Here is a 25,909-nt window from a genome sequence, read left to right as displayed (position 1 = left end):
GCCCACGTTGAAGCTTTGTAGTAAGAGATGTGACGGATGAGTTAATTGCACAATGATTCCAAAGCCTGCTCATTCCCCTGTCTAGAAAATGTGCTTAAAGCCTGTCGGCATTAACGGTCCTTGTTGCATTCTTCACCACTTCCTCACTTTTGGGTATCAGCTGTGGTTCAGTAGTAGCACTCTTCTCTCTGAGTCAGAAGATTGTGTGTTCAAGGCCCACTCCAGAGAACTGAACACACAATCTAGACTGACACTCCAGTGCAATACTGAGGGAGTGCTGTACTGTTGAAAATGCTATTTTTTGGACAGGACAGAAGTCCTATCTGCACTATTTTGAAAAAAGTCAAGGGAATTCTTCTGATGCCTTGGCCAATGAAAATCACTTTAAAAATGATTACATTGCTGTTTGTGGGGTCTTCCTTTGCGAAAATTGGCTGTCACACTTATCACATTATAGCAATGATTGCATTTCAAAATTACTTAATTGTCAGTAAAGTGCTTTGGAACATCCTGAGGTTGTGAAAGATGCTACATAAATGCAAGTTTTTCTTTTTTTCTCTATTTGCTTGGAGGACCTCTGTCTTTATTGCTTGTGCTTCACCAGGGAGAGTGTCAAAGGACTGCCATCACCTGCAAACATTGGCTGTGATGGCTTTGTCTGTGTTTATCAAAGTCACAATGGCAAACAACTTTTATGCTACTGGTACTTTTCAAGCCACCTCATGTGACATATATCTGATCAGCCAAGCATTGCATGGCTGCATAAAGCAAGTCACTGATTCATTAGTTACTAGAGCTAATGACATTTTAAGACCATCTGCAAGCATGATCTCTTGATTCTTTCAGAGTGGCTGACTTTCAATGGAACCCATAGTGGCTAAATGGGTCCCTTGTATTAAAGCTATGGGATTTATTAACTGGAGTGGCTACTGTTTCATCTATTTGCAGGTTGCCTCTGATCATCTCAATTGCATCATGCAGGTTACATGTCACAATGTTTTCAGTTTACACCAATGTACTGTCCACAATTAATTCTAGAAAGTTTCACCTAAAATGGATAAATCTTGGTGACGAGAAATACCCTCTTGAGTCAGGGCTGATAAGACCAGTGCAGAGTCTGTAAAACATAGCAACAAGAACATTTCGATGAGGCGTGTGCTTCTATGAAGATACAAATAGAACAAACAACCAGTATGCTAATAATATGTGGATAAATCCAAGGATGTGCAACTGTAATGGAACTCGAGTGCAGAGATCACCCGCTACTCCAATCTGCGAAGCAGAGTAATAGAGATGAAAATTTTAGAGGAGTTCAAGATGCAGTTGAATCCTAGGTTGGGAGAATTAGAATAGTAATTTGGTAGTACAAAACTTGAGTTTTGTTGAATAAAGAGACATGTCTAAGCTTTTCGTCTTGCACATGTCAGGACACTCGCAAGAATACCAATATACGGGGGGAAACGACAATTTATACTGTATGTGAAGGGAGTGCTGATTGGTTGGCAAGTGGCATTGCCATGGAGAATGCACCACTAATGGCAACTGATGGTTAACTGCCAAACATTGTTTAAAATTTAAACCAGGCAGCTTGACTCTGGTCAAGGCATTGCCCTGAGGAATGAGTCAGCGAATGGCTGTCATTTATTTTGTTTAACTGAAACAGGCACAATGTATGTACATGTTCTTTCTCTCTGCAAAGAACAGGGTCCTATGTATTAATACTTATAGCTTACAGGACATGTAATTGTGCCACATTGCGAGCCTGAATAACAATCATAAATTGGTTGTCAGCATAATTCTTAGCACATTAAGGATTATTTAGCAAATCAATCAAACACATGTCTGTCCTTGGCTTGCTGCATTGTTCCAGTGAAGCCCAACGCAAACTGGAGGAACAGCACCTCATCTTCCGACTAGGCACTTTACAGCCTTCTGGGCTGAATATTGAATTCAACAACTTTAGATCTTAAACCCCCCTCCCCCCATCCCCACCCCGTTTCTTTTCCCCCCCCACCCGCCTTTTTTTTCAATAATTTATATAGATTCTTCTTTCCCCACCTATTTCCATTATTTTTAAATCTAAAACTAAAACCTTTAGTCCTTCCACCCCACCCCCACTAGAGCTGTACTTTGAATATCCTGTCTTGCATTCTTAATTAGCACTTTTCTCAGACAAAGACCGCCACCTTCAACACCTCTTTGACCCTTTTGTCTCTGACATCTTTTGATTATCTGCTCACACCACACCCTCAATGTGTCTCTTCCCCCCCACCCACCTTAAACCAATTTATATTTCTCCCTTGTTGAAACTATGCTTCAGTTCTGCTGAAGGGCCATGAGGGCTCGAAACGTTGACTGATTTCTTCTCCGCCGATGCTGCCGGACTTGCTGAGTTTTTCCAGGTAATTCTGTTTTTATTTAGCAAATGTTGTCCAATCACAGAATCACATGTAATCACAAACACGGGCTGATTGGGTACAGTCTGTACCCTGCCCATTGTGAACAGCAGCTGCGATATCCTGTTTGATACGATCCGCTTGTACAGCCTACGTACCTAGCATCACACTACCACATTACCCGCTTGTGTGACAGGTAGAACATCTTTTTGGCTTGACGGCAGCATCCTGTTAGTGGCAAATACCATTTGTGTTGCTACTGCAAAGTAGCAGCGTGAAACAACTAGCTTCATGTGTTGCTCAAATTTTTGAGATATCTTGCCCTTCCAGGGTAATCTGAGGTAGACTGGGCGCTTTTCAGGGCTGAAAGTGATGGGCTTAAGCCTACTCATGAGTTTGCTTGATATACAGCGCAAAATGATCTGATCATGGTAGCCTTTACCCCGTAGGATGTTATTGAGGCGCCCTATTTCAGCATCAAGCTTGCATGGTGAGCAAATAACTCGGGCCTTATTTACAAGGTTGCCGATAAGACCAATCTTATAGCATGTGGAACTATAAGAATCCCAATGTGTATATTAACCAGTGAAGATAGGCTTGCAGTAGATCGTGTAGAGAATCACCTGGCAGATTTCTTGATTAGTACGTCAAGGAAGGAGAGTTAATTTGACTACTCCATTTCATAGGTGAATTTGATCGCAGGAGGGAGCCCATTAAGACATGTAAGCAAATTGTTACATGCAGTTGCGGATTTAAATATAGCAAATGGCATCATCCACATATCAGAAATATGCGCGGGGTAGGAGGTTTGGTGTCATTCCATTGAAGACACTCTTCTCATGGAACCCAAAAAGAGAGCTGAGTCTAGAGGGGATTGCATGGCAACATCATCTATTTGGGTGTACATGGCGTCATTTAAGCCTGAACTCAACTGCGTGAGTTGTCAAGTTCGTAAGTTCAGTGAAGACTAATTCATGCAATGGTGTTGGGTCTAGGCCACCATGATATAATGCAAATATCTATGGCTTCCTTAAGTGGAACATTGCTGGATAGGCTAGCAATGTCAAATGAGCACGTGGGCACAGCGTTGCTATTGATATGCAAGTCCTGTATGGCCTTCGCAAATGTGAAGAAGTCCTTCACTGTGTATGTGGAAAACTTGGTCAGAACTGGTTATAACAATTCACCCAATCATTTGGCCAATTCATGTTGTACAGAACCAGTCATAGATAAGATGGGGAATATAGGGACGTCACTTTTGTGTGCCTTGGGCAGCCCAAACATATGAGGGCGTAGCAAACCGTGAGGGTGAACCCTGTCCTATATATCACGTGGTAGCTTCTCTACATCCTAAAGACTGGCGGATCATATCAAACAGCCTACCCCAGATGCTGTTCGCAATGGGCACGGTAAAGGCGAAACTCAACCAGCTTGTGCTTGTAAAACTCAAACAGCGTCTAACATTAGATCTGACCCCATGATTGGACAACATTTGCTAAATAATGAACAAAAACAAAAATACCTGGAAAAACTCAGCAGGTCTGACAGCATCTGCGGAGAGGAACACGGTTAATGTTTCGAGTCCGAATGACTCTTCATCAGAACTAAGGAAAAATAGAAAAGAGGTGAAATATAAGCTGGTTTAGGGGAGGGGGTGGTGGGACAGGTAGAGCTGGATAGAGGGCCAGTGATAGGTGGAGATTGCCAAAAGATGCCAGAGACAAAAGGACAAAGAGTTGTTGATGGTGGTGATATTAGCTAGGAAATGTGCTAATGGGAACATTAAGGGTAGAAAGCAGGATGAGCAAGGGACAGATAGCCCTAGTGGGGGTTGGGGTGGGGAGGGCATTGAAATAGGCTAAAAGGTAGAGATAAAACAATGGATGGAAATATATTTAAAAATAATGGAAATAGGTGGGAAAAGAAAAATATATATAAATTATTGGAAAAGGGGGGATCGGAAAGGGGGTGGGGATGGAGGAGAGAGTTCATGATCTAAAGTTGTTGAACTCAATATTCAGTCCGGAAGGCTGTAAAGTACCTAGTTGGAAGATGAGGTGTTGTTCCTCCAGTTTGTGTTGAGCTTCACTGGAACATAGCAGCAGGCCAAGGATGGACATGTGGGCATGAGAGCAGGGTGGTGTGTTGAAATGGCAAGCGACAGGGTCTGGGTCATGCTTGCGGACACACCGAAGGTGTTCCACAAAGCGGCCACCCAGTCTGCGTTTGGTCTCTCCAATGTATAGGAAACCGCATTGGGAGCAGCGAATGCAGTAGACTAAATTGAGGTGAAATGCTGCTTCACTCGAAAGGAGTGTTTGGGCCCTTGGATGGTGAGGAGGAGGGAAGTAAAGGGGCAGGTGTTACACCTTCTGCGGTTGCACGGGAAGGTGCCGTGGGAGGGTGGGGTGTAGGGGGTGATGGAGGAGTGGACCAGGTGTCCCGGAGGGAACGATCCCTACGAAATGCCGCCGGGGAGGGTGAAGGGAAGATGTGTTTGGTTGTGGCATCATGCTGGAGTTGGCGGAAATAGTGGAGGATGATCCTTTGAATGCGTAGGCTGGTGGGGTGATAAGTGAGGAAAAGGGGAACCCTATCATGGTTCTGGGAAGGAGAGGAAGGTGTGAGGGCGGATGCGCGGGAGATGGGCCAGACATGGTTGAGGGCCCTGTCAACCACCGTGGGTGGAAATCCTCGGTTAAGGAAGAAGGAAGACATGTCAGAGGAACTGTTTTTGAAAGTGGCATCATCAGAACAGATGCGATGGAGGCGAAGGAACTGAGAGAACGGGATGGAGTCCTTACAGGAAGCGGGGTGTGAGGAGCTGTAGTCGAGGTAGCTGTGGGAGTCGGTAGGCTTGTAATGAATATTGGTGCACAGTCTATCACCAGAAATTGAGACTGAGAGGTCAAGGAAGGGAAGGGAAGTGTCAATGATGGACCACGTGAAAATGATGGGGTGGTGGAAATTGGAAGCAAAATTAATAAAGTTTTCCAGATCCAGACGAGAGCATGAAGCGGCACCGAAGCAGTCATCGATGTACTGGAGAAAGAGTTGTGGGAGGGGGCCTGAGTAGGCTTGGAACAAGGAATGTTCCACATACCCCATAAAGAGACAGGCATAACTGGGGCCCATGTGGGTACCCATAGCCACACCTTTTATTTGGAGGAAGTGAGAGGAGTTTAAGGAGAAATTGTTCAGTGAGAGAACAAATTCAGCCAGATGGAGGAGAGTAGTGGTGGATGGGGATTGTTCGGGCCTCTGTTTGAGGAAGAAGCGGAGAGCCCTCAGACCATTTGCTAAATAATCCTCAGTGTGCTAAGAGTTACGCTGACAACCAATTTAAGATTGTCAGTCAGGTTCGCAATGTGGCACATTTGTGTCTACTGGAACTACATATATTAATATACAGGGCTCTGTTCTTTGCAGACAGACAGAACATGTACATACATTGCGCCTGTTTCAGCTAAACAAAATAAATGGCAGCCATTTGGTTACTCATTCCTCAGGGCAATGCCTTGATCATCAGGGTCAAGCTGCCTGGTTTAAATTTCAAACAATGCTTGACAGTTAACTGTCAGTCACCATCAGTGGTGCATTCTCCATGGCAATGCCACTTGCCAACCAATCAGCACTCTCTTCACATAGAGTATAAATTGTTATTTCCCCCCCTTATATTGGTATTGTTGTGAATATCCTGATGAGTGCAAGATGAAAAGCTTAGACATATCTCTTTTTTTCAGAATTAGAATAGTAGTGGGAAGTGTTTCAGTGGATCAAATAATAATCCTTGTTGAACATTCTAACTTTCTTAAAGTAATAGTTAGATGATGGCAGATTGAGTTTTGAATGGTAAGTAGGCAGATGAGAAGGTTAAGGGTGATATGTTTTGAAATCGTGAAAGAATCAGAGTGACAGAGAAAAGGATGAGTCTTGGACGTGGATTTTCACTGAGATGGCCGACTCAGGAGCCTTTAAAAAAATGATGAGCAGGAACAGGTGACGGGATTCCTGCCCCATTCCTCTTTTGGGGGATTTTTGACAGTATGGGACAAATGTGTGGGTAGCCCGCCTGCAGACAGCACTCCCCCTCTTGCTGGCTACATTGCAGGATGGGCAGTTCAAACCCCTCACTCCTGCTAGTTTTGTGGAGTCACGACCCTTCCATAATAGATTTGGTTCACGGCGCCTCAGAGGAGTCATGAACCATGGGGGAACCCCAGTCCCAGATGGGGAACCAAAATAAAGCCACCTGTTCCTGGAATTCATTCATTGACAGGCTTTGAAATACAAAAAGAAAACCTGCTCTTTCAATTTCAATAGTTAAAGGCTGTATTATAATTTAAAATGTGTTTTTACTGCAATGATTGATCATAGGGCTCTATCCTGCAACGGTAAATTGACCATTATATTGATCAACATTATATAAGTGTTCAGATGCATTAGAGTACTTTTCCAATTAGGAGAAGTGGCATTATGCATTCAAAACTAAAAAAAAAGACACTGCTTGGGAAGTGTCATGATCTGAAATGATTTAAATGTTCACAGTGCTTCAAATTAGAAAAATAAATATCTAAACTTCAGCTTTCGCTTAGAGAAAAAAAAAACCCACATCTGTTCCTCAACTGCTTTGATTGATAGGACATCTAGTTTAGGTTGGAAAAAACATGGCCATCTCTTTTGTAGTTTCAAAGGTTTGTTATTATAGATGAGTATATTATGAATGCTTGGCTGAATTTCAAAAGCTCACAAACCACTTATGTCACCAGGGAGTTGTGCAGACAGTTTTAAGAATAGGTCATTTAAGGAAAATCTGTCTTTGTGGTTACTGAATAGGTATTTGTTTGTTTTTGCAATCACTAAGACCACTTATTTCTACCTCCATATCAAGAGATTGACCACTTAAAGGTATTTAACATTTTTTTGAATGGCTCTGAAGGTTTTTTCAGTATGATCTGTTTGCACAACATGTTTGATTGACACCTCTATTAGATTAAGAGGTTTTTTTTCATGTCTATTTCAAAGACATGGCTCCTGAGGACTATCTATAGTGGATACTGGGTGAGTGGCTAAGGAGCATACATGGGGGAAATGGAGAGGGCATGGGGAGCATGGGGGCATGGAGGGGCGTTGGGGGTATGAGGGGACATGGAGGAGGTTTGAGGGCATGTAAAGGTTTGAGGGTCTGTTATTCATTATTACAACTGTGTCAAAATTCCAGTAAATAAGGTGGGAATTCTAGCCTTCTGGCTTGCCTCCATTGTCTCTTTGGGCCTGCCATTGGAGACAGCAGGCCTAACTCCAACCCACCACCGCCTTCACAAAATGAAAATATGGCAGATGGGGCCTTTTTAAAGGAGATGGCTCTAATAAATTGGAAAGTTTCCCAACTTGAACTTTCTGACTCCTTCACAAAAACCCGGCTCTTGATTTTTTAACATAGTGAAGATATAGAAGGGAGGAATATTGTTCAGTGTGTATTTTGAGCTTGGGAGGATCAAAATTCAGAGGAGCAATGACAGCAGCAGAATCAGTAAAATAGAGAGGTGAGAAAAGTTGCTAGATGTCACACAAGCATCACCTCTCTCAATGGTTCAAGGAATTCATATAGCCTGTCATGTACCACTAATGACTAGTACTTGCATGTCTGCCAAACAGTGCTCATCTGAAAGAACACAGCAAAAATCCAAAGTTCTTTTATTGCTCACTCAAGTGGCATGTTTCATTTCCTTGCTAATGGTGGTAATTCTGATATTGTACGCTGATATAAAGCAGGTCATAGTGGACTCGGAACCTGTTTTCCATCTTTCCCCAGAAAAAAATTGAGAGAGATTTAAAATGAGCTGTTGATTCATTATTATTCATTTACATCAGAGCACAAAGTCAAATTTATCCTCAGTGGGTTTTTTTTTGGTTTTCATGCGCTCTGATATTGAAGACAATAATAGTGTATGAAAGTAATAAATCCTATCAATTTTTGAAAAAAAATCTATTTCAAACCAAGAAATAATGTTATCAACAAGTATACGCACAACCACCTCCCCTTTGGCTCATTCATAACAGTTGCAGGGTAAGTTTTCTGTAGTATTTAGAGCATTTGAGTAAATCAAATGCTTTGCAGTTTGTCATTTTGTCAGGAAAACAAGTTTTTTAAACCAAATTCACCTCCCCAGTTGCTCATTGAGTTCAACTAATAGAAAGTCTAGACTTTCAGACCAGGAAGGTCTCACGCTTGATTTCCAACATTTATTGAATCTGGGTCGGCAGTAGGGGTACCCCCAGATTAGAGAGTGAGGTTGCCCCTGATTGTAGTTCAGTCAGACCTGCTGGAAATGTACATGTGCAAACATTGTATGATCACCAGACCAGGTTTGACAGTGATGCCTCCTGTTAGTAAACTAGTTTACAAACAACATTCTTACATGAAAAATGGCCATTTATGTTAAGTACTGGAGGACACCAGATTCCCATGAGGGTGCATTCCACCAAAGGATCAAAAACGTCTGACAAGGCAGTAAAATTTGTTAGGGGAAAAAAAGTAAACTGAAAGTAAAATGAAGAGGTGATCCCCCAATTTAATACTGTCAGTGGTGAATGACCCTCACCATAGGAGAGCATCCCAGAAATCTAAGGTCCATATCTGTGACTTCCTAAGTTTTGCTCTCCAAGTGTTGCTTTACACTGGGAATGCTGGATCTCTGAATCAACCATTCCACCCAATGAGTTGAAAACTTATTTTTCTGTTGGCTTGGCCAGCCTAAGGTGTGTAGCCTACCCTTCCCAGTTTATTATTACATTGACAGCACCCCCCCTTAGAGAAATCACAAGGGTGATTGATAAGAGAATTGAAAATGTTACACCAGTGCAGTAGAGGGTGCTCTTCTGAGGCACAATATTGAGGCCATCAAGGAACTTTATCTGCAGCTGTTATAGTTGAACCCCTAAATGGTTGCTGACACTAGGGGCCTGATTTTTGTCTCCCAGTAGAGGTGTGAATCGGGTTACAAAATGCTGATTTTTTTTTTTTTTTTGCTGGGTATACAATTTTCCTCTGCCTACCCAACCCCATGCCATTTTTGTGTGGCCTTTTTGCAGGTCAGGAAGGCCTGGGGTGCAAAACAAACATGCAGGACCTCATTGTGAGGACCACAGAAAACTTGTATTCTCTCCCGCATACTGGACAGAATCTTACGGCCCCATTTCAGTGGGGACGGGGCCGTAAAATGCAGCGAGACTTTCTAAACTTCATTGGCTTCAGCAGGAACGTAAAATCCCGCTGCTGTAAAATTTCGCCCACTATTTTCATGTGCTGGTGTGGGTTTTGGGAATCCTAAAAAAAAAATGCACTCCCTCAGCTCAGAGTTTGTGACCACTGGGCGAAGTCTGTTAAGGAGTCTGAATATTCTGAAAAGTAAGTGTAAAATGTTTTGACAGCTTCAAATGTCACTATTAGATGCTTTATTGTAATGTCGATGTATTTTCAATGCAGCGATTCATTGTGGGATTCTGTCTGGCAAAGGTAAGTTAACCATTACATTAAGTACCATTGTGTAAGTGTTGACATGCACTATAGTATTTTTTCCACTAGAGAAAGTGCCATAAAGCATTCAAAAATGTAGAAAAATGTGTTGGCAAACTCTCCTTTTCACCTTTGGCACTGGGATTTAAATGTACAGGCAGCTCTGTCTGTGGGGAAAAAAAAGCTGCTTTTGAAAATATCAAAAAACCTACTCACCTCCATTGATTGACAAGCAAATCTGCTGTGAAATGGAGAGGATACCTGTTCTTTCAAAGCAGGCTCTCACCGTTGTGATAATGTTTTGATAGCTGTAGCAATTATGAATGCTCAGCTGAGCTCCCAAAACACTTGGAGTTCTGTTGTCAACTGCAGTTCAGGGGAATGACTGAACGTTTTATAGGGCAATAATAACAGATTCAGTGTTTGATGCGGTTTCAGAATACATGGTTGGTTGTTTACACAGCTTGATGGCCAGTTAAAATATTGCCTTTTTTTTCAATGGGGAATTCTATTTTTGCAGTAACAATGACACACCTTTGAATGCAAGTTTTATTACATTGTTACAGGCTCCTTTTTTGCAATTCCCATTGCTGTTGCATAGCTCCTGAGGACTGTACATAGTCAATACTGAGTGAATGGCTATGGAGGTAGAATGGGGGATCCGATGGGCCATGGAGGTGGCATGGGGGATGAGAGGACATGGGGTGGCATGAGGGGCAGGATTTTGGGATGGATGGTGATATTTAGGGGGCATTTAAACAATTTTTGAGAGCTGGGTTGCTGTGTTGGAGATGGTAGGTGGGCCTTATAATCAGCCCACCTCTTCACCCACACTCCTCCCACAGTTCATTGTGGCTTGCAAACTGCACAGCGAACCAATGAACCCTGCATGCAGAAACAAAAATCCCTGCCAAAGTCACATGGGTGTAGTTTCCAAGCCGCAAAATTTTGCACATCACATTTTTCTGAACCTATAAGAAAATCCAGGCCTGTGTCTTAAAGATAATTGCAATATGTTTACTCATCGTTTGTTGTATTTTCACCAAGCAAATGCAACAAATTATTTTCACACATTTGGGCCTGAGTATAACACTCCCAGATCGGGAGTGTTCCCCTCGGCGCCAAACGTAATATCAGGTGTGATGACGTTGGGCGGCATTTCTGACATCATCACGCAGGTTTGTGTTAATACATTATGCAGGCAGGGCTAAAGTTGGAAACCTTTCTGCATTATTTAAATGTCAATTGAAAAAGTGATTAGACTCCACAGACACAATGTATTCTTGAACGAACATTTTAAGCTTCAGATGATGAAGCTTGTCAGGCTTCCAAGGTATGAACTATATTCATCAGCCACATTTGATAAGACCTACCCTCCATTAAACTTCCACTTACCTTCTCCTCTTTTCTATCAGCCTGAGCCTTCTGCCATCTCACCAGACCCAGGCCTTTCTCCAATCTTGCCTCTGCCTATACTCCTGGAGGAGTCAGGGTCCACGATCACCAGCACATTCTCTTCGAAAGCAGTCAAGACTTCGGAGCTCCCTCGCCTGTATGGGCTCTCTCGATGTGTTGTGGACTCACTTCTCCTGAAAAGATTTGTCAGAGAGCGGGCATCAACAATTTCAAGCAATCTCATGGTATGCCTCCCACCCATTACAAGCTCAATGCGTGTGTGGCCATGCACATGCATCATATACTTACCCTGTAAACCACCCACCCTAGAACTAGACCATTGCTTCAGGTGCACAATGGCATGGTCCAGGACAGCTGTGTCCTTGAGGAATTATACTGTCTTTGAGGAGCAGCAACACACAATTACTTCCTGCATTCACAAGTGAGATCTGTAGCACACTGGACCAAGATAGCTCAAGCTAAGGCTAGACTCACCCTGGCCGACCTCATTAGGTCATTGAGCTTTTTCTGGCAGTGGGGCCAAGACCTTCTGATAACACCCACACTGTTGACCATCTCATACGCAGCACGTGTCTGGCTGTGCTTCCTCCTCTTGCCAGGGATTGGCATAAACTGCTCACGTCGCTCTGATACTGCACTCAGGAGGGATTTGAGTGAGTCCTCACTGAATCCAGGGGCTAGTTTGGCCCTTCTACTCCGCCTCTGCCCCCCTCCAATGGTGCAGGCATATAACATGTAACAAGTGTACAGCTCTTCCATGCCAAGAAGTGGTAGACTTGCTGATGTTTAAAAAGAGTGCCACCTGTGAAGAATGACAAGGTTTGCAGAGGATAACTAAAAATTAAATGCTTTTACCTTGCTGGGCTGGAAACTGCACAAGTATTTCCACAATGATTTCACAAGATTATTTATCTGCTGGCTCTCCTGCTACTGTCCTGTGCTGGGACCCTTTAATCCACGTCACGCCTATGACCTCCGAGACTGGATATCCCATGCTCCAGCACTCATTGGGTGGGATGAAGGTCTCTAACCTGCCCTTGCCGTTAATTGCCGGCAATTTGCACATTATTGGGCACGTTCTGATGGCAGACCCGGAAGTCAAAATGCCTCCAACTTCCTGTGCGGGACCCACCCTTGGTGTGCCACTGAATTATTCAACCCTTGGATACTGAAGTCTAGACAAAACAGGAAAAATTTGCAGAAATCAACTTTGAAGTTCATATCTTTGATCATTAATCATTTTGTGAAAAGTGTTAGACTTGAGGAGTGGCTCGTCAATTCCATAATGATCTCTGCATGCAACGGAAGGGACAGCTTAAAATTTGCTCTGCATAAAGATATTTTCTATCCTGCCCCACTATGAAGTCACTACTTTTGTAGTGATTTTTTTAAAGGAAAAATAACTCCCCTTTCAATATTTCAACATTTTTTGTTAGAGATATGTTTAGTTTTTGAAATTCTCCAAGAATATGATTAAAGCTATATGTATTAGAACATCTTTGCTTAAACAATAATCAGGGAATGGAAGTTGACTTGATGATCCAACCTTATGCACACCAACTTGTGTACTGACGTCAAACAGAAGGAGGTACTGTAGCTGTCGTCTTGTATTTTTAATTGAAATTTTGACTTTGAGGAGAATATATTTATTTTTTTACTGGTGCACCAAAAATTGCTTATAATAAAACCCTTTCTAATGGAGAAGGGCAGTTCGTTTAGTTGATGTGAATTAGCTCCATGTGTCACTATGTGAATGCAAGTGTCATTCACAGGTTATTGGAAAAAATAATTTTGAATGAAAATTTCATCACAACTCAAGGTTGTATGATTTTTCTATATGCATCTACTAGAAACAGCAGCTGATTGCCTTGTGGTTAATGTTAAATAAATGATGAGCATCTTGTAATAGTCTTTTACACCAATGAATTGTTGAAAGGATTGTTTTTTTGCTCCATTAAAATTTTGAGGGTGGTACCTTGAGCTGAATGAATTCAATGAGATTCAGTGTGTATTTCACATTCATGCTGCATCCACTAGGTGGCTTCTGACATAAATGAGCACACACTGGCTTATATTCAAGATGACTATCAGTAATGGTAAAGCTCTTATAAAAAGAAGCTGGCCATCATTACTTGTGGCAAGAAGGGCTTGACAAGTCTAAGGTTTACTGAAACAATTATTTTAAATGTTGCATTTTTGTTTATTTAAATTGTTGCTTTAAGAGCAAATCATCTTTTTTAACTGCTGTACAACTGCAGCTTAATGTTATTGTGCTGAATCCTTTCCTGCCAGCAAGGCTAGCTGTGTGTGACACAGGACAAGAATTTTCAATGGCACAAATTTGTTAAACATCAGCAATATGACAACAAAGGACGTTTTTCGTTGTGAGCTTACTGCTCCCGAAGAGGATTCTTGTATAAGGACTTTTAAGGAGCATATGCATTTGGAACTGGAACCTTCTAAATTGACAGGAAAGAGAGCTACTTCTCCAAAAATCTCTCCTCGAAGCTCCCCTAGAAATTCTCCAAATCTATTCAGAAAGTTGTTGGTGAATAAAAGCATTCGTCAACGCCGGCGGTTTACTGTTGCACATACATGGTAAGATTTTAATTATAGGGATATGCATTTTTAATTTCTGTATGAAATGGGTCATTAGGGACATCCTAACAGGAGCTATTAGCAAGATGAATTGAATTAGATGAATGAAATATGTTATTGTGATGCACTGTAGTGAGAAATAAAATCATTGTACTTTTTGTACTAGAAGAGCTGTTGGAAGAACTACCCATTGATGAATGAGTTTAGCATGTTTACTATGGAAAAATGTCTTGTTGAGTGCTTGTGATGCAGTGATGGTTAGCAATGATTGCAGCTGCACCTGCAGAACAGCTGTATAAGCAGCACAGTGAATGCGCCACTTCATCATCATGTCACAGTAAAGTGTGTGGTTCTGAACTATATTCCTTTGTTATTGAAGGAAACTGAAAAAAATCTCTTCAAGGACGAAGTATTGATACTATGAAGTGTTTTGCTTTCAGGATTATCCAGAGGAATATAGCAGAATTACTACATTTTAAAACAGCATTTGTAAATAGGCTTCTATTGGCTAGTCTGAAATATCTGCAGTATGGGAGGCCATTGGTGCTCTAATTTAACTCTTAAAGCAAGTCCTCACCCTTAGTTTTAAATAAAAAATGTTTTTCCGCCAAATAATAGGCAATGAGTTAAAATGAGTATTTCATAATTTAAATTAAATTCCTTAATATAGACCTTCTGTTTTCTTGCCAAATATATTATGTCCCTCCCTCAGCTCTTGATGGACTGCTCCATTGATGACATTGTGGTCTGACTCTCAGTGATGCTGCTCATAATTTGTTCAACCTGTGATACCATCCAGTGGAACAGTTCATACAGCCAAGAGGGAAGATGCCTAACTTTGGTATTCATATTTAAGGTGCCGCTATGAGACTTTCATGAAAAAAAATTACATTATACTTCTTAGGACTGGCAGTATTTTAAAAATCATTTTTTGTTATATAAGTTTTAAAATTAGCCACAGGCTTTACTGTGGCAATGCAATGATACTCCGATCGTTTAGAGGCACTCGCAGTCCACCTCACATTCCCCTGTAACCCTCAACAGGCATGCTGCTCTATTTCTCTCTGGTCTTCTTTCATGTCTACATCACAGCGGTATGCCTTCAGAACTGAATTTCAACACTCTTCTTCCTTCTTATAGTTTATTGAGAGAAAGCAATAATATCAGAAAGGCTAGTCCAACGTCTGTATAGCAAGTGAAAAAATTCCACTAAAATTGTAAATCTATGTTCCATTACTGTATGTTGCAACATAATGGAGCATTTTTTTTAAAGAGTAACCCTTAAGAAGAATACTATTTGGGAAAGTGGCTCATGACAAAACATTAACAATACCGTGTTAACGAGATAGAGGCTGTTTTATTCAGCATGGTGAAGATTGTGGACTTTGATTTTGTTTTCAAGTTAATTCTGTTGCGTTAATAAAAATGTTCCATTTAGAAAGAGCAGCTAATTGCTAGGAATTAGTGTTTTATTTTTTAATACTTTTCCTTTATTTCTTGACCTAATTTCAGATTGCACCAACACATTGAATTTCATTTATTTGGATCTATATATTAGCTTCAAATTTATCATAATTAGTGCAGAAAATGCAATAATTTAAATATCAAGCTGGATGATCAATAAAATTTAAGCTGTACTATGCAGATTATTATGAATACTTCATGCTATATTATATTGCATCATCTAGAGTTGTATTTATTTGTTTTCCTATTTTGTAGAAATTTTAAGCAGATGCAGAGGGGAACATAAGGAGTGAGGAGAGAAAATCCGTGGGCTGGATTTCCCTGTGGGCTTTTGAATCCCGCCATCAGGCTCAAAGGCACCAGAAGCCCACACTGTGCGGGAAACAGTTATCCATTGTAATTTTCCCCAGAGCAGCCAATTTAATAGCCAGACGGGGGTGGTGGCTCTTGAAACTGGTCGGCCAGTCAGAGGCCTTGCTGCTTTGGAGAAGGAGTAAGCTACAGTGGAAGGTCAGTGAGGGAGAGGGTTCTTAAAAATGGTGGTGCCCTCCAACTTTTTCAAATTCCAATTATAAAATGGCTTTTGCAGCCAGGTCACTATTGTGGGTTGGGAGGTGGGGGTAGATGTGGTTGAGGGATGAGCCCCTCACAGGCCTGCCTGTAGCTCTTGCACCTGACATTCAAGGACCTTCTGGCCAACCTCGAATGCTGGCCCCTTGTTCTGCTGATGGGAGGCCTCTAGCAGGTATCTTAAACTGGACCCTGTTGCCTGCAAAAACCTGGAAGGTGACTGGAAAATCCTAGTCATCCTCCTTTCATTGGTCTTAAGTGGCCTTTAACAAGTCATATTGGCTACACACTGTTCTGGACAGGTACCCATGCCGCAGCTCCCCAATTCCACCTCTGTGAAAGTGGCCCGGGGGGTCTGGATGGAGCCAGGGATTTGCTTGTGGCCCCTTTTTATGAGACCCTACCAGTGAGTGTTAGTAGGCTGTTAGACCGTAAGTAAAATCATAATCCTTCGTCAGGACCCTTCAGTGGGTGTAGTTGTTTAATCAATGAATTGAATCTTTTATTTTCCTGTCTCCTGAACCTACCCCAACTGAAATTACCCAGTGTAAACTAGGAATCAAAATAGGGACCTTCCTGAACTGTCTCACTCTTCTCCTCTTAGGCAGTTCCTCGGGATCGAGGATGAGTTGCTTCATTCTTTTGATGGGTTTTAAGATGGCTGATAAGTCCAGACTCTGCCACATGCGGGGTCAGATATGCTTGAAGGATTTGGTAGATGGGTTGTTAGGAGGTTTGTGTGCTCCCTTCGATGCTTCAAATTTGCCTTTGTATGTTCCCAGTGAGGTCTCTTAATGTTTTGGTGCCTTACTGCTTGAGCCTTCTCCATTTTGGTCAGTCACAAGCCAGGGATTCCCATGAGTCAATAGGGATGTTTGACTTCTTCAGGAATGCTTTGAGGACATCCTTCAAGGGTTTCCACTGTCCTCCTAGGAGTTTCCTGCTGCGACCGAGTTCTGAGTGGAGCATATCCTTCCCAGCAGAGCTGGCTTTGAATGATTAATGCCTCAATGCTGGGAAAGCTGGCTTGGGAGAGCATGCTGCTGTTGGACCGCCTTTCTTGACACTAGATTTGGAGGATCTTCAAAGACACTGATGGTGGTATTTCTCATTGAGTGGAGGTTCCCAAGATACAGAAAATGGTCTACATTTTCCAGGATCATGCCATTGATCTTAATCAACATTCCATACTAAGCCATTGTGGGAACTCTACAGAATATTGATTAATGCCAATTGGCAAAGAAGATTTTGCACCATAAGTTTGTTCTGGTCACCAAAGCTTCAGTAATTCAGAGATACAGTTACATAGAAATAATAACATGGAAGGAGCCTATTCAGTTTTCTATGTTGTTGTTTATTGTTTGCATGATCCCATGTGCCACCCCTGCTCCAATATTCCTTTGTTCTTTCTTCCTTCAATGACTTAACAAGCCTATTCTTAAATGTCAATATGACCTCTGCTTAAGAACATAGGAGCAGGAGTAGGCCATTTGGCCCCTTTGAGCCTGCTCCGCCATTCAGCTGGATAATGGCTAATCTTTTATCTCAACACTACTTTCCCATACTATTCCCATATCCCTTGATATATTTCATGTCTAGATATCTATCGGTCTCTATCTTGAACATACTCAATCACTGAACCTTCACAGTCCTCTCGTGTAGAGAATTCCAAAGATTCATCACTCTCCGAGAGAAGAAATTCCTCCTTATCTCAGTCCTGAATGGCCTACCTCTTATTCCGAGACTAATTCTAGACTTCCCAATCCCCCAGCCAGAGGAATCATCCTTCCTTCATCTACCTTGTCAAGCCCAACAAGAATTTTGTAAGCTTCAATTTTCTCTCATTCTTCTAAACTCTAGAGAATACAGGCCCAGTTTCCTCAATCTCTCCTCATAGGACAATCTCGCCATCCCAGGAATCAGTCTGGTGAACTTTTGTTGCAATCCCTCCATGACAAGTACATCCTTCCTTAGGTAAGGAGACTGAAACTGTACACAATACTCCAGGTGTGGTCTCACCAAGGCTCTGTCCAATTGCAGCAAGACTTATTTACGCCTGTACTCAAATCCTTTTGCAATAAAGGCCAACGTACCATTTGCCTTCCTAACTGTTTGCTTGTTGCACCTGCATGTTAGTTTTCAGTAACTTCTGGCAGTGCTTCAATCCCTAACTCCTTCATAGTTTAAAAAATCTCTTTTTAATCTCCTATTAGCCTTCTCTCCAGTGGATATAGTCCTGGCATTTCAAATCATAACTATTGGTTTCTATTAATCCTGGTGTACCTATGCTGCCCACTCTCTCTAAGTCTTTAATGCTGTGCCTGTAATGGGACTCCCAAAATTGTGCACAATACTCTAACTGTGGCCCAAAAATATTCTGGGAAGATTTATCATTACTCATTTATTCTTATACTCATACCCCATTTATTAATGCTATTGGCCATTTTGATGGCTTTATCTTTTTGGAAGTTATGTATTTAATCACCTAGATCTCATTCTCCACCCGCACCCTTAGTGTCTTTCCATTGAATGTATACTCCCATTCTTTGTTTTTCTTTGCAAAATATATTACATTTATCCACATTAAATTGCATCTTCTACATGCCTGTCCATTTCACCAACCTAACTTTTAAAGACACGTTAATTGTTTACAATGTCGTATGTACATTTCAAGGTTGTTCTGCATATTTCCTATATATGCTGTGATATTTGATGGCAATTAACATCAGTAGGAGAATCAAAAAACTCATGCAAACACTATGTAGCATATTTTATTATATTTATTTTTATCCTGTCTACATATTTAAAAGTTTCATTAATTTTCAGTTGCACATACTGTAATGAATAATTAATAGAACATCACTTTATTCTGTGACAACTCCTGTTTTTCCTCACCTACATCTATGTATTATAAGGAGTTTTCCAAGTGTATGCACTTCTGTCATTGTATTTTGTGGATTCTCTTTTAATACCATCATCTCAGCACCTATATGAATATTTAGAGCAAAAATCCTGTATGTAAACAGTTGCCTATAACTGCCTAGATGCAGGCTCTTGCAAATAGGTGACACTGTCAAGTGTGTTTAAGTTTCTCTCCCAACTCCATCAGCATCTTTATCAATTGACTATAAGCAATAATGTGGGTAGTTTGCTAGTTACTGCAGAAAATAAGCATAGATGTAAAACTAAGTATGAATAATACTTGAAATGCATAATAAAACAGTGGGCATGCACGTCTGGGAAAGAAAGATAGGTTAAAATTTGCTTGAGGATTCAGATAATGTGAACCACCCAAAGTATTAAGCAATCCTTTCCTTTCAAAGATTCAATTAATGTAATCAATTTATTAATGCATTTTGAGAAAAAAATAGAGATGGTTTCACGGATTTCTTGTGTCCATTGAGGTGAACAGTTATTTGTATTGGAGAATATGGGCCTGGAATTCTGGCAGGGGTTCTCCTGGTCTCTCACTATAACGTTGGTGGGAAACCAGCACAACTCAGAGAAATAGCCTTGTATGCCCTTCTTGTGGATGTCCTGCTATTTTTCCAATCAAATTTACAGCAAGAGACTAGGAGAACCCTCACAAAATTTCTTGGCTCACATTATTTATGGCTTTCCCAGGTCACATATATTACAGCGCTGATACAAAGTAAAGCTGCTTCTGTTCAGTCTAAACCCTAGCTTCCAATTCAAGTTTTAAGCACTGCAATATTTATTCATTCTAAATTTAAAGAAGTTAATTTTTCCTTGTCAGTGGATAGTCGGTGAAGATTCCTCCATTTATACATGATTGTGCATGGAGATATTGTACATTGATCAGGGTAATGACGGCCATGTGCGAGAACCCCCTCTCAGACACTATTCGGCTTACCTCCATTACCCTTGAGACTCCATAGAGAAACCATTGCCTTGGCATCATAGAAAGACTTGCAACATAAACCCTGGCCAGCCATGACCGTTTACCTGGGAGGGTGGAGGTTGGAGTCAGGAGTTTGCTGCCATCCACCACCCACGCCCCTTGGGGGCTTCCACCTCCCTCCCTTACTCCCTCCTTCCCTCCCTTCATCCATACCTCTGAAAGCAGCAGTAAACAATGAGTTCTTGCTGGAATGCGATCCATTACTCAGGGAACAGTGCTGGTTTATTGGGCATTGGACCTCAAGAACAGAATTCAACTGAGCGTGGTTCTCCATGGGCAGGGTTTTCCCAGCGGGGGGTGGGGCCCACTTGCCGACACATAAAATGACGTGTGGTGACGTCGGGTGGAACCCCCGACGTCACCGCGCCTTATTTAAATTTTACAGTAGGCGGGGGGCGCAGCAAAATCAGCTGCGTGCCCGCTAACCTGTCAATGGCCAATTGAGGCCATTGACAGATCAATTAAACTAATTGGTGGACCTGCCCGTCCAACCTTAAGGTTGGCGGGCAGGCCAGCAGCCCCGGCGGGAATTAGAAAATGCATGAAACCTCAAAGACGGGTGGGATGAGGTTTCATGTAGGTTTTAACAAATTTTAATAAAGTTTTTGTAAAAATTATGGACATGTCCCAACTCATGTGACAGTGTCACTTGAGGGGGCATGTTAGGGAAATTTTTTTCTATTTTTAGCTTTTTTACATTTAGAGCCGATCTCCCTGAAGCTACACTTAGCCTCAAGGAGATGAGTGCGCTCCTTCGTGCGCATGCGCAAAAGAGCGCACTCTTGATTTTGGGATTTCCACCCCCACCCGCACAGGAAGCACATAGCGCTTCCGTGCAGACGTCATGCTGGGCGGGCCAGTAAAATGGCACCGATTGGAAGCGCGCCTGTGCGCGCCCACCCTTCAACTTCACCCCCAACGGAGGGAAAATCCTGGCCCGTGGAAGGGACTAATAATTAATAGGGTGCTCTTTTGCTCAGCCCAAAAATACAAGGCATTAACTCCTCTCACCCAAAAAGAGACCCCTCCCACCCCAAAGCATCAAATGCTTGCGAGGTTTTATGAACTGCACAAAAACCTTGAGAGCTTCAGCATGGTGCATGTTAGGTTTGCCAGCGTGTAAACCCTGCCCTGTTACCCACCAAGTTTCCCCATCCTCCTACACAATCACCACCTTGTTATTCCTCTCTCTCCTGTAACCCTTCAACCTCTGCCATTAGCCTGGACCCTATTATAATTTATGTGGACATTCCAGCTCTGCCCCCTGTTCCCATAATTGTTGACGTGCCCATGCCCCTCCTGTTCTTGAGGCCAGCTGTACACTCCCTTTCCACAATCCCCTGCATGAGACTATCCACTACATGGCCATGAGCCTAGCACTTCCACCTACCTGATCCAACTCCCCCCTCTGACTGTGACTGCGACTATACCCTCTGCTTTTCAGTACCCTCATTCAAACCCTTAGGACCAAATCTTTGAGCTCACCGACCATGCCCTTTAGACCCATCTCTCTTCAGCACTCACTGCCCCGAGAGGCCATCCACTGTCCTACAACAGGACCAAGGCATGCATGACATGCTTACCTTCCTTAACAACCCCAGGTACAGCCTGGCTTTCTCTCACACCCTCCTGACATGCCCCAGACAGTCTGGCTTTCTTCCGCGGAAGCCATCCCACCTTTTCCTGCTGGGTCTGCCCCCCTGTCCAGCCTTCATGTAGCCTGGACTATCAGCACCTGATCTTAATCAGGAGGCTGACATTTCTGAGCAGTCCCTAAAAAGGCCAAAGCAGTGACTACTCACTTCAAAGTCCAGGACGAGAAGTCAACCTTACCAGGTGCACGCCAATTATATGCAGTTGTAAATGTGAGCCTTCTAATTTCTTGCTGGCAGAGAACTTAATTTGGAGAAGGCACTTAATTCTGGTGAGCTGGCCTTTTAGTGAGCATGAAAATGCATGCAAAAGGGCTTCCCAACACTATTCGTTGGGAAGCTCAACCTACCTTTAAAGTCCCAAGAACCTAATTGCAAAAGTTCATCCTGCAGTTGAGCAACTGATCTTTGCCCTTCTGTCAAATTAAGTTCTCCCACCTGCCAAGCTTCCCACTGTCGATGGGTCTGGAAGAGTCTGGCCATTGTCTTTTGAACCCATTTATTCTATGCAGGTCAGTGGCTTCCCATGTAACAATGCACGAGTCTATTAATTACCCTATGGTGATGAAATTCTATCTGACTATCTTTTAACTCCTGGGGCAGAATTTTCTGTTTGAAGTGTGGTGACGTCAGGCGAGCATCCCGATGTCACCACACGCCATCGCGATGTATCACTGGGTGGGCGTACGATGAGGTCCAATGCGTGCCTGCCATTAATTAACAGGCCACTTAATGCCCTTTAGCGTTCAATCAATGTCGATTTTTTGGCACCTAAGCGATCTTCCGGTCGGCGCACGGGCACAAAGGGCAGGCGAGTAGGGCACATTTATATTAACCTCATCCACGGGTGGGATAAGAGGGCTCAGTGGGGTCGTGAATCTGCTCTGTGAAGTATTTATTGTTGAAAGTTTTTCAAACTTGTTTGTGTGATCTGCAGTAACTCAAAACGCATACCAGTTGCTTTTTTTGGACTCCTAACCTTCAGGTCAGCACTCTGCAGTGAGGAATCTTTTCTGGGCCTGCAGGTTTAAGGAAGCTTTCTCTTAGACTGAGTATGGGAGCTGATCTGTCCACTGGAGGCAGTGCCTCTGAGGTGGAAGGGAGGGCTAGAAGGGGGAGGTAGACTGGAGTGCACATTCAGCCTTCAGGGGAGCCACCTTTGGGAGGACAGGCACAGGCACAAGGGGCGCTGGGCCAAGAGGTAGTCCAAGGTGGAAGGGGCCGCAGAAGACGCCACTATCCTGCTGCCAGGGCATACAGGTGGCGAAGCAGCTACCTCAGTATGTCTGAGGTACAGTGCTGAAGAAGGCTCCGTCTCCCGAGGGAGACAGTCAACTATACCTGTCAGATGATTGGGCCTGAGATCTCCCCTAACTGTGTGGGTGGACACCCCATGCTAGTGGCTCTGAAGGTCACAGCTGCCCTCAACTTCTACGCCTCTGGCTCCTTCCAGGGCTCGATGGATGATCTTTGCGGTGTCTCCCAATCAGCTGTCCACACTTGTGTCAAGCAGGTTACAGACGCTCTGTTCAGGCATGCATTGACCTTCATCCACTCCCGTTGGGACCAGGCAAGCCAGACACAGCGAGCTAGAGGCTTCACAGCCATTGCTGGCTTCCCCCACGTCCAGGGTGCAATAGACTGCACACATGTGGCCAGCAAGGCACCAGCAGGTGAGCACGGTGCCTTCGTCAACAGGAAGGGCTCCTATTAACATACAGATAGTGTGTGATCTCAGGATGCAGATTCTACAAGTCTGTGCAAGGTACCCAGGCAGCTCCCATGATGCTTTCATCCTCAGACACTCCCAGGTGCCGGGCTCTTCAATGCTCTGGCCCGGCTTGATGGATGGCTGCTGGATGACCAGGGCTATCCCCTCAGAAGGTGGCTCATGATGTCTCTCCGCTATCCAAGAACAGAAGCTGAGCATCGGGATAATAGGAGCTACCCCTCCACAAGGGCTGTGGTGGAGAGAACCATCGGCCTCAAGATGCGCTCCGGTGCCTGGTCAGCTCGGGGACGCACTCCAGTACCCCCCAGATCATGTCTCGGTGATAGTGGTTGCATGCTGCACTCTCCACAATCTTGTGCTGGAAAGGGGGAATGCAGTGGATGATAAAGATGTCGATGCAGTGGCTGCGGCTGCTCATGATGAGTCCAGCAGTGATTCTGAGGATGAGCGGGCACAGGGAAATGCTGAGGGGGTAGACGCTGACCCGAGACTACTCCAGGGAGGCAGGACCCAGGATGCTTTAATCCAACAAACCATCAGCTAGCACAACACAGATGGATCACCAGGACAATCCTGGGCTGCCGCCTCGATACTCGACATCTAAGTGCAAAATCTGCCAGATCAGCAGCACTAACTAAGGGCTTTGTAAATAAAGCTGAATGTCCAACAAATCACTCATTACACTTTTGTCAGCCATCACATGCAGAAGAAATGAGGCACCCCCAGCCATGGTCACACATCTGCATTTAATGTATGAAGCAAAAGAACTTTTCACAAAGAGAAAACAACAGTGTTAACAATCAAAAGTAACTAATAGAGACCTAATCTTGGGCCAACACAAAAGCATCAGTGAAAAACCCAATGCGCCTTATGCTTTCGTTTACGGGTGCTATGTCTTGGTGCTGTCCCATCGCTCGGAGTGGCACCAGAGCCAGCCTGCTGACTGTGCTGTCCTGTTGGCCTCTATAATCTTGACAGTTGTCCTCTGGCCTGTGGAGCATGTGCTGGCCCCGCCTGGGAGGGAGCTGCCTGTTCCGCAGCTGGCATCTCCCCAGTCATCGTAGCCTCACCAGATGAACCGGTCACTGGGAGAGAGGCGGAGGAGCTGCCGCCCTCATCTGGAGAGCCCTGAGAGGAGCCCGCAGAGACGACAGGCAGCAGCTGCGCCGACGTAAGGTCACTTCGGGCCTCCCTGCTCACCGTGGCTGGATTGGCACTGAGCTGGGAAGCTTGTTGCCCACGCCATCTCCCACAGGGGCAGTGACCAGCTGAGGTCATTGCCGATATGAGGGCTTGCTGGTCAGAGCACATCCCCAGGAAGCCCTGGCAGGTCTCCTGGAGGAGCCTTTCCACGAGAGTCACCACTGTCTCCATGGAGGACACTTGGCGCTTGGACATATGGCTCATTGCTTCAGCGAGGGTCCACGTAGTCTCCTCCACCACGGAGACCAAGCCAAGCATAGCCTCATATATCACCCCCAGATGCTCCCACATACCCGGCCACATTTCCTGCACCTGCTGCATCGCAGACGACTCCAGAGGCACATCATCAGGCACCGAGTGAGCATGTGCCTGGTTCCCTGCAGTCCTCCGACTGCTGGCGCCATGGGCACTCTCTAACTCTGCCAGCTCCTCCAGTGAGTGTGAAGTGCTGTCGCCACTGTACCCCGGGACACTAGTCGTTGTTTTAACTCCCAGCAAGGTGCTAATATCTGCGCTGGTGCCTGCCTCGCAGAAATGGTGTGACACTGGTGAGACTTAAGGCCCCTCAGGTGTGAGAGGGGGCATCTGCTGCTCATCCTCCTCCAGGCCGTGCTCTGATGATGCTGAAAGGAAGGACTAGGAAAGTGCATCAGTTAGCGTGCAGATAATGACAAAGTGCATCCCTGTCCCCCCGGCTCATTATGCACTCAACCTTCCAATGGCCCAGCAATGTTGCAGCAATAACTAATTCAACAATCATCACTGCTATGGCTGTTGGGAGGACAATGCTGACCTCACTGCTGGGTATAAATACCTGGCCGTGGCACCCCAGCCTCACCGACACCAGTAGACCTGGGTGCATGGCGCCTCTTCAGCTCAAGGGGCTCCTGCTCGAAGTGGCTTAGTATGGAGAGCTGTGCTGGCTACCTTCAGTCCTCACAGACTCAGCTGCGTTCTGTGCATTCTTCTGAAAAAGAGAGAAGAGCATTGATTAGGGCAAATTGCACATGGACTCTGTTCATGCACAGCACACCCTAACCAGAGTGGGACATGTCAGGCCTCCAGTGCCTCCTCACCCAGCAGCAGCTGATCACTCTGACAAAGATGCTAGGCCTGCTCTCCAGCCCCCCACTGGCCCCTTGGCAAATGCTGCCTACATCATATTAGGAACCACACGGTATTTTCTCCCATAGCAAGGAGGCGCAAGCACGTGCAGTGTAGAGGGCAGCAGATGGTTCGTTGCCACGCCACTTGAAGCTCCCCTTCCACCATCTCATCACCCTGACCAGGACATGTCCTGGAGTTCTGAGTCTGCACCTAGGTGCAGCTCCTCTAGGTTGCCCCCAAACCAGTCATGTGGGACTCAGATCAACAGATGCTGCGGGGGAAAACTGAGCTCCTCATGACCCACTCAGGCTGACCTCAGCCCAGGCACTA

The 25,909-nt window shown here is 44.1% G+C and overlaps 1 protein-coding gene across 4 annotated transcripts in view; it reads left to right on the top strand.

Moving 5' to 3' along the window:
- pde4ba (phosphodiesterase 4B, cAMP-specific a) overlaps positions 1–25,909 on the top strand; it is a 738,960-nt gene that overhangs the window by 234,120 nt on the left and 478,931 nt on the right. The window contains exon 1 of one of the 4 annotated variants that reach the window (XM_078561298.1): positions 13,378–13,929. The exons of the other annotated variants lie outside the window; for them this stretch is intronic. Coding sequence (XP_078417424.1) covers positions 13,691–13,929 — 239 coding nt within the window. The 5' untranslated portion in view covers positions 13,378–13,690. Of the gene's footprint in view, positions 1–13,377; positions 13,930–25,909 lie in introns of those variants that run through there. 4 annotated transcript variants of the gene reach the window in all.

The sequence above is a fragment of the Cetorhinus maximus genome, chromosome 17 (assembly GCF_964194155.1).
Source record: "Cetorhinus maximus chromosome 17, sCetMax3.hap1.1, whole genome shotgun sequence".
NCBI classification, from domain to species: domain Eukaryota; kingdom Metazoa; phylum Chordata; class Chondrichthyes; order Lamniformes; family Cetorhinidae; genus Cetorhinus; species Cetorhinus maximus.
Note: the sequence above shows the minus strand (reverse complement) of the source record. Positions and strands in the feature narration are given on the sequence as shown.